The following is a 19,198-nucleotide window of genomic DNA, read 5'->3' as shown; positions in this document are numbered from 1 at the left end:
TGTTGAGAAGAAGCTGCTCTTGAGCCTAGATGTTATAGTTTCCAGGCTCATGTACTTTCTTCCTGGCCATGGTCTCTGATGATGCGGGGCTGCCTTTTTGAGGCAGCGACTCCCGTAGATCCCTTTGATGGTGGGGAGTTCAATACCGATGATGAACTGGGCAGTTTTCATCACTTTATGCAGTCTTCTCCATTCCTGGGCATTCGAGTTGTTGAACCAGGCTGTGATGCGAGCAGCCAATATGCTCTCTGTTGCATACCTGTACAGTTTAAGGATAAGGGGGAATAAGGGGGAAATCTTTTAGGACCGAGATGAGGAAAACATTTTTCACACAGAGAATGGTGAATCTCTGGATTTCTCTGCCACAGAAGGTAGTTGAGGCCAGTTCATTGGCTATATTTAAGAGGGAGTTAGATGTGGCCCTTATGGCTAAAGGGATCAGGGGGTATGGAGAGAAGGCAGGTACAGGATACTGAGTTGGATGATCAGCCATGATCATATTGAATGATCGAAGGCTCGAAGGGCCGAATGGGCTACTCCTGCACCTATTTTCTATGTTTCTATGTTCAGGAGAGTATTCATCAACATACCAAATATCCTGTATCTTCCAAGGAGATAGACATTGATGGGTTTTATTTATGATTGCAATAATGTACTGAGTTCAGGATAGATCATCAGAAATATGTAAGCCCGGGAAGCCCAGTAAATACTTGCTCAAAAAGGCTGGCAGTATCATCAAGGACCCACACCATCCTGGCCACACACTCATTTCCCCACTACCTTCAGGTAGAAGGTACAGGAGCCTGAAGACTGCGACGACCAGGTTCAGGAATAGCTACTTCCCCACAGCCATCAGGCTATTAAACTTGGCTCGGACAAAACTCGAACATTAATAGCCCATTATCAGTTTATTTATTTATATGTGTATATATTTATATAATGGTATATGGACACACTGATCTATTCTGTAGTCATGCCTACCATGTTCTCTGGTGCTGAAGCAAAGCAAGAATTTCATTGTCCTATCAGAGACACATGACAATAAACTCTCTTGAATCTTGAGGTTTTTGATCCCCCCACCACCGACCCATCGATGAAGACATGCTCGCTGATCCTCAGTGAAGGAATCTTAGTTGCACTGAAATAACTCCAGCTAGGTTGCACATCATAGGTGCACACTCCAACCTAAATCATGTTCACCAATATACTTAGCAATTTACAGGCAAAGGTTTTTAGCTGTGCAAAGTAACAAGTTATTGAGCCATACTGTTTGATGATGGATTACTCCATGGACTTAAGATTTGATACCAAACCTTTTTGTTCCTGCAAAATTGCTTTCCATTACTTTTCTTGAAAGGAATTTGTTTAGCCTTTTTCACTCGGATTCATTAAACCTCAGTGCTATGTTTAAATCTAAGATTAGGTGCATGCTTATTTTTTAGTTCTCGTTAATTTTGCATAATATTTTTAAACATCACAAAGATTACAGCGATAAAAATCTTCCCAGGTCACTTCAGCTTTCCTCCACTTTGTAAACGGTAACAGGAATGATAGAAATATCAAAGCTAAAATTTGCAAGATGAGATTTGATTAAATTAACATTACGTGCACATTAAGACTTCTTGGTGATCAAGCCTTTTTTGGCCAACATCTGGCTTCAACATGTAACAATGCAGGAAGTTGGTAAAGAAAGTTGAGGTCAGGAGGTCATATAATGTTTCCTTTCCAACTCCTGCACTTTCAGCTGCTTTTGATTGATATTTTATCCTCTGCAAATTGCTGCATTAGAAAGTGTAATTAGCGATTTTGTTTTCTTAATCATCTAGCCTTATTCTTTTGGTTTAGAGCCAGTTCTACATCACTCATGACAGACTTGCAAGCTGGCAGTTTGAACTGTGCTCAATCTTACCCCCTTCATGTCTGTCCAATTCTCATTATTGTCATACATTGATAAGGAGAACCTAAATACAGCATTATTTTCTCAGCTGATCTAATGCAAAAATAAATAACAAGGAATTTTTGTTTGCCTGCCTTCCTAGTCTTGTTAACGTTACTGCCTCACTGACTTCCATTTGAAATCTTTGCAGTCTGATTATTGAAGGAGATAGCAGACAGGAAATACAATAGAGAACAATTGCAAAATAATAATGGGGAATAATGAGCTAGATAAGTTACAGTTTGGATGAAAGTGCAATGTGAAGAATGATGTTTAGAGATTGCAGTTTTTAATTTGAGGAACATCTAGACATGAAAGAGGAAAGCATTGAACATACATGTTGATGGTAGAAAATGTGCTCTGTAGAAAATGTATAGTATTTAAACACATACAAACAAAATATATTTTATGTTTTTCCTTGTGTATAAAAGAATAATTCTGCCCAATCACACTTTCTAAATTGAAATGGAAATGATTCTATTGATGAAATATTCTCAGTCACCAATTTTTTTTCCACTACTTTCCTACTTCCACAATCCCCTGTTATGACACCGATTTTAAGACATGGTACTTTATTGCATTTAGTTTTTAATTGTTTTTAAAATCTTGCATATCTGATGAACTTTGCATGGCAGAATCACATGTAAGTAATATCATGGTGAATGCTTCCATTAGGACAAGGTAGAACTGTTTTGGATTTATTGGTCAATCGAATCAGTTGGACCAACAATGAAATACGGTGAATGCAGACTTGTACAAATTGGAAGTAAACAAGATGTTTGTCCAACTCCAGCACCAATGACATGAATCCCAATCTTGTGAATGAATCTAGATGACTTTCTTGCTACTTCTTTGCTCAATACCAATCTCACTTATAATTGGAGAAATACACCAAATGCTGGAGTAACTCAGCGGGACAGGCATCATCTCTGGATAGTCTCTCCAGAGATGCTGCCTGCCCCGTTGAGTTGTACCAGCATTTTGTATCTATCTTTGGTTTAAACCAGCATCTGCAGTTCCTTCCTCCAACATCACTAATTAGCCTTCTTTAGATGAATTAGGATGGCCATTCCAACATGATTAGTTCTTGCCATTTTATCAGGGCAGCTCATTGATGAAGTTATGTTTCATTTGGACATATGCTAGCTTACACTCAATTAGTTCAATTTCCACTGAATTTTAATTCATCATGCTCATTTAAGTGTATCTTCAGTTTAAAAGTTCTATCCGTTCTTCCACCTAATAGTAAAATGTGAAACGGCTTTCCAGAGTGGAATTAATCCTCCTCGTCTTCCAGTAAAATGAAGATGAATCAATAAAATGCTGCTCTGTTTTTATGCTTCTTGGTCTCCCTCAATGAAAAGAGTCAAGTGTTTTATTGTCATATAGACAATAGGCAATAGGTCCAGCAGTAGGCCATTTGGCCCCTCGAGCCATTCAATGTGATCATGGCTGATCATCCCCAATCAGTCCCCCTTTCCTGCCTTCTCCCCATATCCCCTGACTCTGCTATATTTAAGAGCCCTCTCTGTTCCAGATAGAACAATTACATTCTTACTTGCAGCAGCACAACAGAATATGGAAACATGGTACTCTGTAAGCATATAATAAATGAGAGAAAAAAGTTGAGAGTGTGTGTGTGTATGTGTATATATATATATACACACACACACACACATACACACACACACATACATATATACATACATACATATATGTACATACACACGTATATGTATGTGTATGTGCATGTATTTATACACACATACACACACATAGATAGACATAAAAAACAAACAAACAATAATAGTGCAGAAAGACAAAACAATGTCCCCAAGTCTATGTAGTTCAAAGCTTAATTGAGATTGTGGTGTTTAATAGCCTGGTGGTTGTAAGGAAGAAGCTGTTCCTGAACCTGGATGTTACAGTTTTCAGGGTCCTGTACCTTCTTCCTGAATGAAAATACTCTGTGTGAAACTATTGAAATGAGGCCTTTGATTCTTGGGGAATAATAAAAGAGTAAATTCAAGTGAGGTTAATAATCATGAATTGGATGATCTTGTCAATATTAGTGTGCTGCTGGAAGCAATTGCAACCTGTACAATAAGTCAACAATTATCCAGAGTTGTATCATGTAGAGTGCACATGTTGCACATGGGTTATATCACAAGAGACAGGCATTAGGCCAAATGCCTGGTCTCTGTATTCACATTGACTGACTCCAATGATTAATATTCTCTATTCTACTGCTTTACTTTAATTTTGCCTTCACAAACTGTTGGATAAATCATCTATTTTATTATTGTTGCAAAAAAGATCATTTCCCGTCTATTATACCAAGTCTAATCTGTAAACCAATTATTGTAATTGTTTCTGTGGTTGGGAGAGAAAGTCTGATGTTGTGGAGATTCAGGACTGGGCTGGTGTTTCGAGACTGATATAAAAACACGTCTTGGATTGCAATCAGTGAATCATTTGTCCTTGCGGTTTCAGACGATTTACCAAATAGTGCTTTTCCTGCAGAATTGATAACGGCTGATGTCATTGTGATTTCTGTAGGCTACACCACATTCTGTTGGCCCATTGCTCTGGGCTATTTGGGTTAGATCCCACCAGAAAATATATTTATATCTGAGTATAAATGGTCAGTGGAATTTCCCCATTGCTTCCCAGCAGTAACCCTTCTGTTATAAACAGACATTTATGTGCATTGCAAGCTCATGACTTTATTATTTGCAGCCTGCTCCCTTTCTTTACAAGGATATGAGAAGGCCATTTATAGAAATTATATCTTCCCATTCTCTCCTTCATTTTGTGTTTCCCACTGACTAGTTTCACTATCGTGCTGCTTAGTTTCATTTTTCATATACCCTCGTTCTCACTTTTTCCACAGCCAACAATGGACCACTGTGGGCTCCACCTTTCCTTGATCATCGGTACTGGCTTTGATTCGTTCTTTTCATACCTTTCATTCATTTGTTTGTTGTACCTTTTCACACCTCTTCTTTCCCTCTCCCTGACACTCAGTCTGAAGAAGGGTCTCGACCTGAAACGTCACCTGTTCCTTTTCTCCAGAGATACTGCCTGACCCGCTGAGTTACTCCAGCATTTTATGTCTATCTACATTGAAACTTTTGCTCAGATTAGACGTGCAAGCAACTTGCTGCCATTGGAGTTAAGTCACTGGCCATAATGTCTTCCAATATCCTTTCTGGGAGGAATGCACTGCGGCTCCTTCAACATGTAATAGGAAATATGAAATGAAATAAAACATTTATATAGTTCCATTTTCATTCCAGGATGATCTCAAAGTACATTTTCAGCCAAAGAATGATTTTACAAATCCAGTCCCTATTGTAATGCAGCAAATACAATTGGAAAAAAAAATCTGAATTCCACTACATCCCAATTCTGACAATCTTTGGTACACAGTAGGCATTGATCCACATGGTAAGCCTCAGTTATTACCCCAGTGTTTACTTTCACATTTTTACTTTGTGCCCTTTATAAAGGTTTTGTTTCTGTGTTCTGAATAGTTACAGAGTCGTTGAGGCACCGAGCCAAACAGCATGGAATCTGGCCTTTCAGATCAATCTACCCATGCTGACCAAGATGTCCCATCCACATTAGTCCCACCTGCCTCTTTGGCATATATCCCTCGAAACCTTTCCTATCCATGTACCTGTACAAGTGTCTTTTAAATGTTGTTATAGTACCTGCCTCAACTACCCCCTCTGGCAGCTTGTTTCATACATCCACCATCCTCCGTGTGAAAAGGTTGCCCCTCGTGTTCCTATTAAATCTTTCCCCTCTCACATTGAACCTATGACCTCTTGTTCTTGAATCCCCTACTTTAGGTAAAAGACTCTGTGCATTCACCTGATCTACTATATTCACTTCATGATCTTATACAACGCTATAAGATCATCCCTCATCCTCCTGCATTCCAAGGAATAAAGTCCCAGCCTGCACAACCTCTCCCTATAGCTGATGCCCTGAAGTCCTGGCAACATCCTCGTAAATCTTGGCTGCACTCTTTCCAGCTTAACAACATCATTCCTATAGCAACGTGACCAAAACTGAACTTCTCTATTATTTTAAAGTTACCTTTATTACGATGATCAATATCCAAGTAGATGAAGGATATACGAAATAGGAGTAGGAATGGCCCACGTGCTCCTTCAATCATGTTCTGCCATGAGATCGTGGTCTCAGCTCCAATTTCTTGCCTTTCCCCATAGACCTAGACCTGCTGTGTCCATCTCAGCTTGAGTGTGTCACAGATTATTCAAAATATCTGGGATCTATTAGGAGGAGCTGTAAATGGGAAATGACTCAAAAGAATGATAAATAACAATGAGCACACTGAAAATCTGGAGTAAAAGAGATTGCTGATTTACCCAGCAGATCAGTCAGGGAAGAGAGAAAAACTGGGTTGATGATACAGGTTGATAATCAGCTGTGGTCATTCCTGACACAAACTGGTTATATGAAATTCTTGAATTTAATGTTGAGTCAATGAGGCTGTCTGATGTCCACTTGGAATTTCGTAAGTTCATTTGTCATAGGAGCAGAATTAGGCCATTTGGCTCATCAAGTCTACTCTACCATTCAATCATGGCTGATCTATCTCTCCCTCTCAACCCCATTCTCCTACCTTCTCCCCATAACCTTTGAAACCTTTACTAATCAAGAACTTATCAATCTCTTTAAAAATACTATATAACTTGGCCTCCACAGCCAACTGTAGCAATGAATTCCGCAGATTCACCACCCTCTGACTAAAGAAATTCCTCCTAATCTCCTTTCTAAAGGTATATCTTTTTATTCTGAAGCTGTGCCCTCTAGTCCCAGACTCCCCCACTAGTGGAAACATCATCTCCATATTGACTCTATCCAGGCCTTTCACTATTTGATAAATTTCAATGAGGTCCCCCTCATCTTCTAAACTGCCGTGAGTACTGGCCGAGGGCTGTCAAACGCTCATCATATGTTAACCCAATCATCGCCAGAATCAGTCTCGTAAAACCTTCCTTTGGATCCTCTCCAATGCCAGCACACCCCTCCTTGGATATGGGGCCCAAAGCTGTTCACGGTACTCCAAATTTGAGAAGCATTTTCTTGAGTTTACTTTGGACTTCCTTGCAAGGGGACAAAGTCAGAGTAGGAGTTGGATGGAGAGTTTCCAGAATAGCCAACTGGAAGGTAATGGTCACTGAGCAGAGGGGGGTTGAGGACAGAATTATGAGAAGTGGATACAGGTGATTGACCATTTAACCATAATGTAAGAAAAGCTACTATGAAGGGAAAAGAAAGGCATCGCGGAATCAGTGACTTTATCAGAACAATGAACCTAGAAAAATGATAAAATGAAATGGAATTTGATAGCAAGGCGAAAAGGGTTATACTTGATATAGCTGTGGGCTTGTACTAAATATTAGTCACTAACCTATTCTCAACGTTGGATAGAGAAAGTGAGGATGGAAAGAGTTGGATATGGAATAAGTAGATATAAGAGCCAGTTGGAAATTGGAGGAAAAGTTGATCCAATATCTGTTTGAGAGCAGGAAGCAATACCACACACTCATTAACGTATCAAAGGATGAGGTTGGGGCCTGAGTTGAACTGAAACGAGGACAATTTCAGGTACCCACAAAGAGATAGGAGTAGTTAGGACTGACCTAAGTTCCTATAGCTAAATGTTTAATTTGGAGAAGCCAGCGCTGAACTACTATCTACCTCTGATGTCCCTCGGACTATCCTTGACTGAACATTGCTGGCATTACCTTGCACTAAATGTTATTCCCTTATCATGTATCTATACACTGTGAATAGATTGATTGCAATCATGTGATGTCTTTCTGCCGACTGGTTAGCATGCAACAAAAAGCCTGTAACTCAGTACACGTGACAATAAGCTAAACTGAAATGAAGTTGAACGGGATGTTGTTCAACGTGAGCATGAGTCAAAGGACAATGGTGGTAGAAGGGACTGGTTGAGTCTTTATTCAAGGAAAAAACAAACATGTGGTATGTTGGTGTGGAATGAAAGTGTAAAGGGCCTGAAGGTCTATGATGGGCACAGGAAAGAGGAACATGTCAAAGTGGTGGAGAGTCAGAGGCTCACGGACATACATAGAAAGAGACTGGACAAGGGAAGAAAGGATAAAGTCTGGGTAGAGGAAATGCATTCTGTGTGAGAAGGACAGGTTGAAATGCTAGATTCACGAGGAAAATCCTACTTGTGGAACATGGGAAATAGAAATGGACAATTTATGGTTGGGGTACTGAGAATCTAGAGGCTCTGTAGGAAAAATCTCAGAGGAAATTAGAACAGTGACTTGGAGATGATGGTCTGATGTTTGGTGGATGGGCCATGGTCCAGGAGGAGGTAAGATAATGTGTCAGGAAACCCTACTACATCAAGTCAAGAGTGTTTTATTGTCATATGTCCCAGATAGGACAATTAAATTCTTACTTGCTGCAGCACAACAGAACATGTAAACATAGTACACAGCAGGAGATAAAGAAAAATTCAGTGTGTGTATATATACATTCACACATATTCAATAAATAATCATCTTGTTGGTTTACGTAAGGGTGGTGAATCTGTGGAATTCAGTGCCACAGAAGGCTGTGGATGCCAGGTGAATAGATATTTTTAAGGCAGAGATTATTGTTTAATACGAGTGTCGGGGTTATGGGGAGATGGCAGGAGAATGGGATTAGGAGGGAAAGATAGGTTAGTCATGATTGAATGATGGAGTGAACCTGATGGCCCGATTCTTCTCCTATCACTTATGAACTTATGAACAATGTTGTCCAGAACCTATAAGCCAACAGGTACTTTTCAAGAAGGATTTTTCAATTTTCCTCCAGCTGTAACAGAGTTATCAATGAAATAGTCAATTAACAACAAGCCTTATAGATGGCCATATTCAGTGTACAAGGAGTCTTTTTGCGTACAGAGAGTAAAAAAAAAATGTTTATTACTCCAGTGAACTATGTAAGAATTTTAGGTCGGGAGGGGAAGTCATGAGCATTTGGCAGAGGTGTAATACTGGAATTCATTAGGAAGACTATATAACGGCTACCATGAATAACTTGGATGGCTGAAAGCTGGAATAAGGTGCTTTTATCTAATGACTTGTGTCTCAGGAGAGCCATACTCAAGGATTTATTTTGCAAACTGCCATTGTACTTGTGGGAAAACCAGTATCTAAATTGAAATCTGCACCTTGCAACATGACATAGGCAAAAAATAAATGGTTTTGTGTTTCTCTTTAATTATTACCATTCTGCAGGATTCCCATCAACCATTATTTTATTTCCTGCCACCTACACAGTAGAAAAATAAGGCTGGACCCTCGATTCACACCATACAAATTAATCTGTTCAGTGTTGTTGTACATATTATAACTGGTTGATTCCGAAGAGGTTATTGTGCATTAATGTGTTTGTCCTGACAAGATGTGTTCATCCAAGCCTGGGATCGATGGAATCTAACAGCAGTGCAACAGAGCAACAAAATTCACAACATTTCAACCAAGAAGTTGAATTCCACATAGCTAGCTGTACTGTATGCTAACTGGATCTTGAGTTAGTAACTAGCTTTCCTTTAACTTTTTTTTTAAAATTATTTTATTAGAAGCAATTGTACAAAGAGAAAGTAATCTACATAACAATTATACAATTTTCGTAAAGCTTCAATTTTAACATTTTATAAACTAATAACTAAATTGGGAAAAAAAAAAAAAAGGGAAAAAGGGAAATAAAAAAGAAAATAAAAAGAAAAGAAAGAATTTCGAAAAAGACACGAAGGAGAAAAAAGAAAAATCCCTGAACTAACGAAGAAGTGAAAGAAGTAGCGATAAATCCCACGACCCTTCCCTACGCCCACTCACCCGACCCTAGCGTCGGTTTAGAATTTGTGTTCAACCATTTGCTTTCCTTTAACTTAACAGGATGTCACCCCCGAGTCAAACTGGGAGTTAGTGCCCAACAAACGATGTCAAGCTACTGATTCATTGTGTGTGCATGTGTGTTTGCATATTTGTGTCTGTTTTTATATGTAGCATGTTTATAATAATGGATAAACAAGGATCTCGCCTGACCCAGCCCATACCCTCCATCTTTCACTGGGGTGTAAAATAAAACTTGCCCCGCAATTTCCTTTTAACTTTCCCTCTTTAGCCATAAAGCTATGCCCTTTTGCCTTTCACATTTCTAACTTGGGAACATGGTTCTGACTGTCTACCCATCTATGCCTCTCACAACTTTATAAACCTCTATAGGTTCTCCCATCAGACTTCGATGCTCCAGAGAAAATAATTCAAACGTATCCAACCTCTGCTATTAGCTAAAACTATCTAATCCAGGCAGCATCCTGGTAAATCTCCTCAGCATCCTCTCCAAAGCCTCTAAATCGTTTTTGGAAAGTGGCGACCTGAACTGCACGCATTAATCCAAATGGGGTTTAGCTATATTATGACCTCCTGACTCTTACACTCATTGCCCAACCAAAGCCTTTATCTACGTGTGTGACTACTTTTAGAAAGCCATGGCCTTGGTCACCCAGATCCCTTTGTACATCAATGCTGTTAGAGCCCTTGCCTTTAATTGTATATTTTCCTCTTATATTTGAACTCCCAAAAGTGCAACACCTCACACTTGCTTGGATTAAATCCCATCTGCCATTTTCCCATTCATATCAATAACTGATCTATATCTTGCTGTATCCTTTGTCAAACACTGTCCACAAATCCACTGACTTTTGCACCATCTGCAAACTTACTAACCAATCCACCTACATTTTCATCCAAGTAATTTATACATGTCACAAACAAATGAGATCCTAGCTCTGATCCACTGTGTAGGAAGGGACTGCAGCTGCTGTTTTCCACCAATGATAGACACAAAATGCTGGAGTAACTCAGCGGGTCAGGCAGCATCTTTGGAGAGAAGGAATGGGTGACGTTTCACGTCGAGGCCCTGTGGTTATTGCTGGTAACAGACCTCCAGCCAGAATATCACCCTTCCACTACTACCCTCTAGTGAGTAAGTCAGTTCAGAATCCAAACTCCCAACCTGTTATGGATCCCATGCACCTTAATCTTCTGGATTGGTCTACCAAAAGAACTTTACAAAATGCTTTACAAAAATCCGCTTAGACAACTCTGCTCCCATCAATTACCTTCGTCATCTCCACAAAAACAATACATTAAGAATTTTAAAACATCACTAATGAAAATTTTAAAAGTAATGCATTTTTTATGAACCTTAATCTAATCCATAGGCTGAAATCCCCATTAAAATCAATGAATTTCAGACCCTATTCCAAATCTGACGGATCACGTTCAGGTCCCCAGCATAAGGTTGGGGAAACCAGCAAGACAATGCTCCATTGCTAGGATAACATAATTGACATCTTTCACTCAGTGATTCCTGCATTTGAGGCATGTGCACAATTCTGCCATCCACTTCCATGTGAATGATTGAACGCCAGCTATTCCAATACAATTGAGGACATTTTCCAATTTTATACATGTACATTTGTATGTGGAACTAAATGTCACCAGTTCTCACATTTACATGTGATATTTTATGCATTTGTATAACTTCAAAACTCACATTAACATGAGCTTTCAAAAAAACTATTTGTGCATAACTAATTCAGTAAGTCCCTATATGTGTCTTACATTTGTCCTTGTATGTAAGAGGATATTGTGGATGTATATGTACCATGTCTGTGTTATTCAAACCAAATATAAAACCTTTTATGGGTGACAAAGTGACGCACACAAGTATAAATTTACTCTATGGTTCAGATTTTTTTTAATAATTTGCTGCTGCAATTATATTGGCAGAAGAATTTAAATTGGAAAGCATTTCTGCCTTTAAACATGTGTTTGCCCTAAAGGTGAACTGCAGTTTAAAATTGCAATATCTATGCAGTTGTGAATGCATGCCTTTGTTTATGTACAATGCATGCTTTAGTTTTATGTGTGGGTGCCTGTGCAAGTGAAAGCGAGAATGTTTGCCTCATTCTGTGCTGTTGTACCTGCACCTGGTAACAGTTAGTGTGAATTTAATGAATCCTAAGAACATTGAGCTGAAGCATAAATTCTCTTAAGTATATTGGTTCCTTTGTATTCTCCTAAATGAGAGGTAGTGTAATGATTTCTTGAGTAAAATCCAAACATATGTCTACAATCATATCTACATTGTTTTATCTATTTGTATTTTTTGTAAACCCAGGGGTTATACAGGGAAATGGCCCGTGATTTCAGAAAGTGAGATAAGGAAAGCGTATTCATGATCCTACGAGATGGCAGAGCAGGCACAAGGGGCTACAGAGTGTACTCCCGATCCTGTTTCTGGAGAACATAAGATTATCATCAGGCCTCGAGTGGGGCAAAAGTGTGCAATGCGGTTGTTTCATTTATCTACAACAGAAGAAATGTGTGGTTTCTTATTCAGAAAGGATATATAGGAGATCAAAGAGCTCCGTTATGCATTTGGCTGAAGTCTCAATGCACAGCTTTGGTGCTAAACTGAAATGTTATTTGGCTGCCCAGAAAAATTAGAACGGAGATGAGGAAACACTTTTTCACACAGACAGTTGTGAGTCTGTGGAATTCTCTGCCTCAGAGGGCGGTGGAGGCCGGTTCTCTGGATACTGTCAAGAGAGATCTAGATAGGGCTCTTAAAGACAGCGGAGTCAGGGGATATGGGGAAAAGGCAGGAACGGGGTACTGATTGCGGATTATCACATTGCTGGCTCAAAGGGCTGAATGGCCTACTCTTGCACCTATTGTCTTATTGTCTATTGTCTATAAAAGAAACTGAAATGGAAATTAAAATATTTGGCAAGCCCCAACCTGCTATGCATTAAAAACCGAAAATACTGGGAAGACATAACAGGTCAGGCAGCATCTGTGGAAGAAGAAACAGTTAGGACCTGACACATAAATATCCTGATGTTTTGGGGTCCCACCATTTTCTATTTGTACTTTGATGTCCAGTGTTTGCAGTTTGTGCTTTAAACCTGCTATGTCATCAAGGATGTAGACATAAGCCAAACTTGAGAGATCTCAATAGAGGAGACCACTAATCAAAACAGATCAGTCTCATTGTCAAATCACACACTCAAGACACAAATATTAATTTTAATAATTATGTCCTTCACAAAACCCTTAACAGCAGATTGAAGGCTTCGCATGTAACTTGTGATGGTGGATTTTATGCCCCTTTTAACTTTTATATTCTATTCTATTTTTCTATTGCTATCTTCAATCAGTTATGTCAACAATAGATAATAGACAATTGGTGCAGGAGTAGGCCATTCGGCCCTTCGAGCCAGCATCGCCATTCAATATGATCATGGCTGGTGATCACATTCAATATGAACAAAGCAGATCCCAAAACTGATTCCTGGAAACTATCACCTTCTCAGTTTTGCCAAATGGTACACCATTTGCTCTTACCCTTTACTTTCTCTCCATTAACCTGGCATTTTTCCATTATCCCAATGCCAATATACCATATGTCCTACCTTTATGATCCTATCCTCACTCAGACCCTCTAGTGATCAATCTGGACGAAGAACCAAACAATGTTCATTTAAATGTAGAAATCAGAAACCGTTTGGAAGATAATGGTGTTGTGTTTGTCCATGGGGTTATGGCCAAGAGGTTGGTTTGAGGTGGTGTCCGAGAGCTGGCACCTGGCTTCAGCATGGTAAAAATACATGGTTGTGTCTTTGTAATGTTTGTTAAAAGCAAGTCCTTCATTTCACAGAATTCCCATCACTGGTTATGTGTGGTAATTAACTACTGTATATAACTGCTTATGCCTTTGTTGCCAAGGCTCAAGGCTTGGAGTGTGGCCTCTCAACTCTTGCTATTCCCACCCTTAGAATTAATGGGAGTCACCACGGGGAGAAAAATCTCATGGCTAGTCAGAAAATTCGTGAATTGGATGATGATGATGGAGAAGACGAAGTGGAGCTGGAGGAAGAGGAAATAGCCTGCACCCCAATGAGAAAACCGACCAGTGATCCAGTTGCTTGTAAGCTGGATGGAGGAAATCAAGATGGTTCTGAATATGAGGCAAGGGAACCAGAGCAGGATAACAAGGAGTCTTCTAGCAGGTTAGTGTCTAGCACAAGTAGTTGAAGAACACTGTATAACCTTTAAAGTCCTACAATAAGGATGGATTTCCAAGCAGTTCCTTAGTAATTAATTAAATATCCATTGGTTAGTTTACTTTAGTTTAGTTTATTGTCACGTGTAACAAGGTACAGTGGAAAACTTTCTGTTGTGTGCTATCCAACCAGCAGAAAGACCATACATGATTACAATCATGTATAGTCCACAGGGTACAGATAGATGCAGGATAAAGAGAATAAGAAATGCTGCTGTTGGAGTAAAGGTTTAAAAGAGTGGAGCTTAAGTGAAGGCAAACAGCACCATTCTTAGGTACAGACAAATCAAGCCATACTTTAATGAGCTTGAAATTAATTATTTTACTAGGCTATTCATTTTTAGTCCCCTTTCATACAGCAATGCAATGCTGTAACTTTAATGCGCCTGCTCCAGAATGTGTGGGGAAGTGTCAGCTACAGAAACAAATGGTTCATATTGGATGCATATAAACCAGGTAACCATGTTTTATTGAGATACCATGAGGGAGGCTGGTGTGTTTTAATCCATTAACACATGCCTTGCTGACTATCTGACTTAACACCCATAGATGTCTAAAAATGAGAGTGGATGGAGTTTAGTGGACTCAATCATGCTCTAATCCCATCCAATGTGTAGAATTACCAATAGCTTCTTTGTTACAGCTACTGAACTGTATTTGGAGGCTGTCAGCGGGTTTTATAGGGTTTGTTTTTGAAACATAGAAAATAGGTGCAGTATGGCTGATCATCTGAAATCAGTACCCCGTTCCTGCTTTCTCCCCATATCCCTTGATTCTGTTAGCCCTGAGAGTTAAATCTAACTCAATGTGTTTTATGGCACTGAAGGAGCCTCCTCCATCCACACCACACCAGGCCAGTTGTAGATTTACTTGGAGACACCTGGCTTTAATATTATGACTATTCAAACGATCGACTCGGTTTGTTTCATTCTGGAGAAACTCTGGGCTGTTGCGATTGTGCCAAATTTACTTGATATTGTTTGCTTATACACATTGTACGATCAATCTATTCTTCTTTTAAGTTTTAAAGCAGATGATGTGAGGCTTGAAAACAAGAGTAGTCTTTCTGCCTTGGAACACATCCGGCACTTCACAGACAGCCTCAACACAAGGAAAGCCGAGGGCAGCCAGTTTGTTGAGGCCGATCTGAACACATACAGCACTACCCATCTGTCTGAGGATCTGAAGCAGCCCTTGTACAGGAAATCCAAGTCACAGGTGAGACTCCAGAGAGGACTGTGTTCACTTTGTGCACAAGATGAATGGGTAGAGAATAGCATCTTGTGCACCCATTGTATTGAAATGCCTGATAGAATCAGAGATGTACAGTTTGGAAACATGCCCATCGGCCCACCAAGTACGTGCTGACCTCAACAACCTATTCACACTAATCCTACATTAATCCCACTCTCATTACCTTCTATTAACTGCCCCAGATTCTACTACTCACCAACGCAGTAGGGGCAATTTGCAGTGGCCAATGAACCAACTAACCCACATATCTAGGATGTGGGAGAAAACCCACACGTGTTGTGCAAACTCCACATAGGCAGTATCGGACGTCAGGATTGAACCAAGGTCTCTGGTGCGATGAGGTAGTGGCTCCACCCAAGGTACTCAAAATACACAAAATATTAGCTTTCCCATGGCAGGCTTATCGAGCCTGGATTGAATCAAATTTAGTGCCGGCCAAGAGCACGGCTTATGTTTGGAAAGGGGATGAACAATGAAGTGAGCTAAAATTAACCCAATGGACTATTCACCCATTTGTGTCTCCTTTGGAAAAGGAGAATATTCCAGCTATCCAAAATATAACGCGGAAAGCATTCTCTTGCCTCGTCAGCAGGGATCCTTGGATAGGCCGCAAAACTGGAGGGTCTTGGCTTGCTGTTACTAGATTATTCAACCACAATAAATATGCTACCCCAGGCATGATGGAAGGGTAGAGAGTGTTGGTCAGTTGTCTTAAAGTATGGTAATGAAATATAACTAAAGACAAATAAGATGGATCGCCCAACATCAATATGATACCAAATTCAAATACAACAAGCTGACATTCAGTCCAATCAACCTTGCTGTCTTGCACATTGGTGTATTGGACTTGTAGCCAAAATGGAAGGGGTGTCTCCCAAATTGAGATGGGTGGTGAAGTCAACGCATGCTCACAGAATCATGTTTCAGCAAACTTCCTGTACTCCTCCATTCAAATCCTTTGATGTGCATCGTTATAAAGTCTTACCAGGGGGTTACTCTAGAGCATTGAGCGACACACACAAAACGAAATTCCACTTTGCCCAAATCACATTAAGTAGTAGAAGCGACTTGCTATATACGGAACCAAGCACGAGTGTATCCAAATTCAAAACTCAGTGGTGCTGCGACATGTACTTGGAAATGATGGTAGGGCACAAAGTAACAACATGAGATGAAGGGTTCATAAACAACTCTAGTGTTAATGATGTGGCCATTTGGCATGCAAGTGGAAAAGAAGAGGCTGGATCATTTATGTTAATTTTTATCCATCAATACCACGTGAACTATCCATTCTGGCCTTCACCCAAAACCTCGTCCATCACAGAAACCATTCTTCAGACAATTTGATCCACTCTTGATGATATCCAGTGGGCTCAGCTGTTTCTTGATATGGACGCTGACAAAGTTGCAGCTGTTGTGCTGAACGCTGGTGCTCCAGCAAATACCAATGCCTCCAGCCAAGTACAGCTGCAACACTGGCACATGTGGAAAATTGGCCAGAATTCCTGACCACAAAATCCAAGACAAATTCAATCTGTTCCATTACAAGCCTTGTAACAGTTTCAGACATCAGCAAAGGGATGCAAGTAGCCAACAGAATTGACCACTGAGCTGCTCGTCCTTTGAACTCTGGCAACAAGTGTTTGCAACAGTGGCTGAGGAGTCTGCAAGTTATTTACCTACCCACCATCTCCCAAATTCGATTCGCCATTTACAAGGCGTCAGAAGTGTGATTGAGACATAAGGAACCACCTGACCATCCACAGATGCTGGAACAAAGTGTTGGAGTTACTCAGAGGCTCAGGCAGCAACTGTGGAGGGAATAACAGGAAATGGACCCTTCTTCTGATGTATTGTTCTCCATTTAACTGGTTGAGACCAACTCCAGCAACATGCAAACTGCTCTGCACCTACCAAAGCAAACCAGCCCACTTCTCAAGAGCAATTAGAAATGATCTTTCCAATGACACACACAATATGTTAAATAAAATCCAGCAAGTTCTTGGGGAAGCTTAGAGACTTAACTTTACAGCAGAGTTAACATGTTCCATTCAGCAAGACAAGCGATGCTGTGAATCCAATTTTTTCAGAAATTGGAACAGCCAACAATTACAGGTAGGTGGCTTAGTCATAAAGTTACTGCCTTACAGCGCCAGAGACTTGGGTTCGATCCTGACTACGGGTGCTTGTCTGTATGGAGTTTGTACGTTCTCCCATGACCTGCGTGGGTTTTCTACGAGATCTTCAGTTTCCTCCCATGTACAGATTTCCTCCCACTCCAAAGACATACAGATTTGTAGGTTAATTGGCTTGGTATAAATGTATAATGTAAAATTATCCCTAGTGCGTGTAGGGTAGTGTTAATGTGCGAGGATCACTGATCAGTGCGGACTCGGTGGAACTAAATTCACGTTAATTAGATTTAGAAATAGAGTTTCTGGTACTGTTTTCTGAAATATAATCTCTGACGCTATGCAACCCTTCCTCAGATTTTTTTTGTTGTTGACTAGATTTGTAACTTTGGAATGTGTGACATGCTTTGGGGTGTTTTTACCACTTTGTTTTGCATAAGTGCAGGCTGCTGTGTGTACCCATCCTTGGCCAACAAGAGGATGCTCCACCCCTTCAATCATCACCAACGCACGAATGGAGAGGAGATGGTTGCTGAACTGAAGAGAAAAAAAATAACTAGATGAAAGAATGCTTGAAGCACATGCACCCATTATCCGTCTGTTGTCTTAGCCCTTCTCTTGCTTTCCTTCCTAGGCATACGCCATGATGCTATCTCTGTCCGACAAGGAACCTATCCACTCCTCGCCCCACAATGCTCCCAATATGTGGCACAGTCTGCCGAGACCTGCAACAGAGCCCAGCACCCTGCAGTCCATCAGCCATGTATGACACTTCGCAATAACCGGATGGGACCAAGTCCAGCGGCATACATAGCATGGCATTCCTTTCATTTTGATTCTCTTATTTTTAACCCTTTCCTTTCGTGTCTATTTATAGAGAGAGACTCCTGAGCAGAGAGCCTTAGAAATCTGCTGGGTCACCCCGATCGGAATTTTGTGACCTTAAACTGACAGTTTAAAAAAAAAAAAGAATTGTATTTATTCTCCTAGTATTTTGTTTTGCACAGCGAAGGCAGCTGCGTTGTTGTGAGGTTTAATGCAACTCAAAGTAGTTCAACTAGGAACTGGGTGCCAATGGCTCAATGACCCAGGCTGCCGACTTCCATTGTACTAACTGGGAGAGGGTATGACCATTCTCAATGTATCCGAGCACTCGACTTACCGAAAACTAAATCATTTGTATAAAATCCATGATATGGGGGAGTTTTGGGCGACATTGTCTCTTCCTGTACAAATTTACTCCTTGCATTATTTTTCCGTTCTTTTAAGCACAATCAACTCGACTTTTATTGTGTGATAAAAAACAATTCAAAGTCTGCTTCATAAAACAAAGACAACACTGAAGATCTCCAATCTGCTTTCCAAAAATAAATGTTTCTTCTCCCCCACCCCCCCCCCCCCCCCCGCTGTAATTTTCCAAATTAACTTTAATTTTAGACAATCATTTTTGTAATTTTTTTTAAAGACCTGTGCGCAGCACTGTGCTATTTATTTGTTTGTGTAGTAATCTCACACTGTTCAGTCCACACACAAGCATACACACATACTGACAGGTGCTTTATATCACAGGTTGAGATCTTTGATCCTGAGTTTGGGGCAGGGAGGGTGAGGGGTGGGGATAGGGAGGGAGGGGGGTGGGGGGGGGGGTGGGGGTGGGGGAGGGGGGGGGGGG

General features: G+C 40.3%; 1 protein-coding gene across 1 annotated transcript in view; it reads left to right on the top strand.

Moving 5' to 3' along the window:
* The window catches only part of LOC129703274 (histone-lysine N-methyltransferase MECOM-like), a 703,041-nt gene extending 684,488 nt beyond the window's left edge, over positions 1 to 18,553 (top strand). Inside the window, exons 15-17 of the mRNA XM_055645612.1 lie at positions 13,854 to 14,087; positions 15,163 to 15,358; positions 18,161 to 18,553. Coding sequence (XP_055501587.1) covers positions 13,854 to 14,087; positions 15,163 to 15,358; positions 18,161 to 18,295 — 565 coding nt within the window. The 3' untranslated portion in view covers positions 18,296 to 18,553. The remainder of the gene's footprint in view (positions 1 to 13,853; positions 14,088 to 15,162; positions 15,359 to 18,160) is intronic.
* The last annotated feature ends 645 nt before the right edge of the window (positions 18,554 to 19,198 follow it).

This window comes from Leucoraja erinacea, chromosome 14 (assembly GCF_028641065.1).
Source record: "Leucoraja erinacea ecotype New England chromosome 14, Leri_hhj_1, whole genome shotgun sequence".
NCBI lineage: Eukaryota > Metazoa > Chordata > Chondrichthyes > Rajiformes > Rajidae > Leucoraja > Leucoraja erinaceus.
This window is presented reverse-complemented; position numbering and strand designations above follow the sequence as displayed.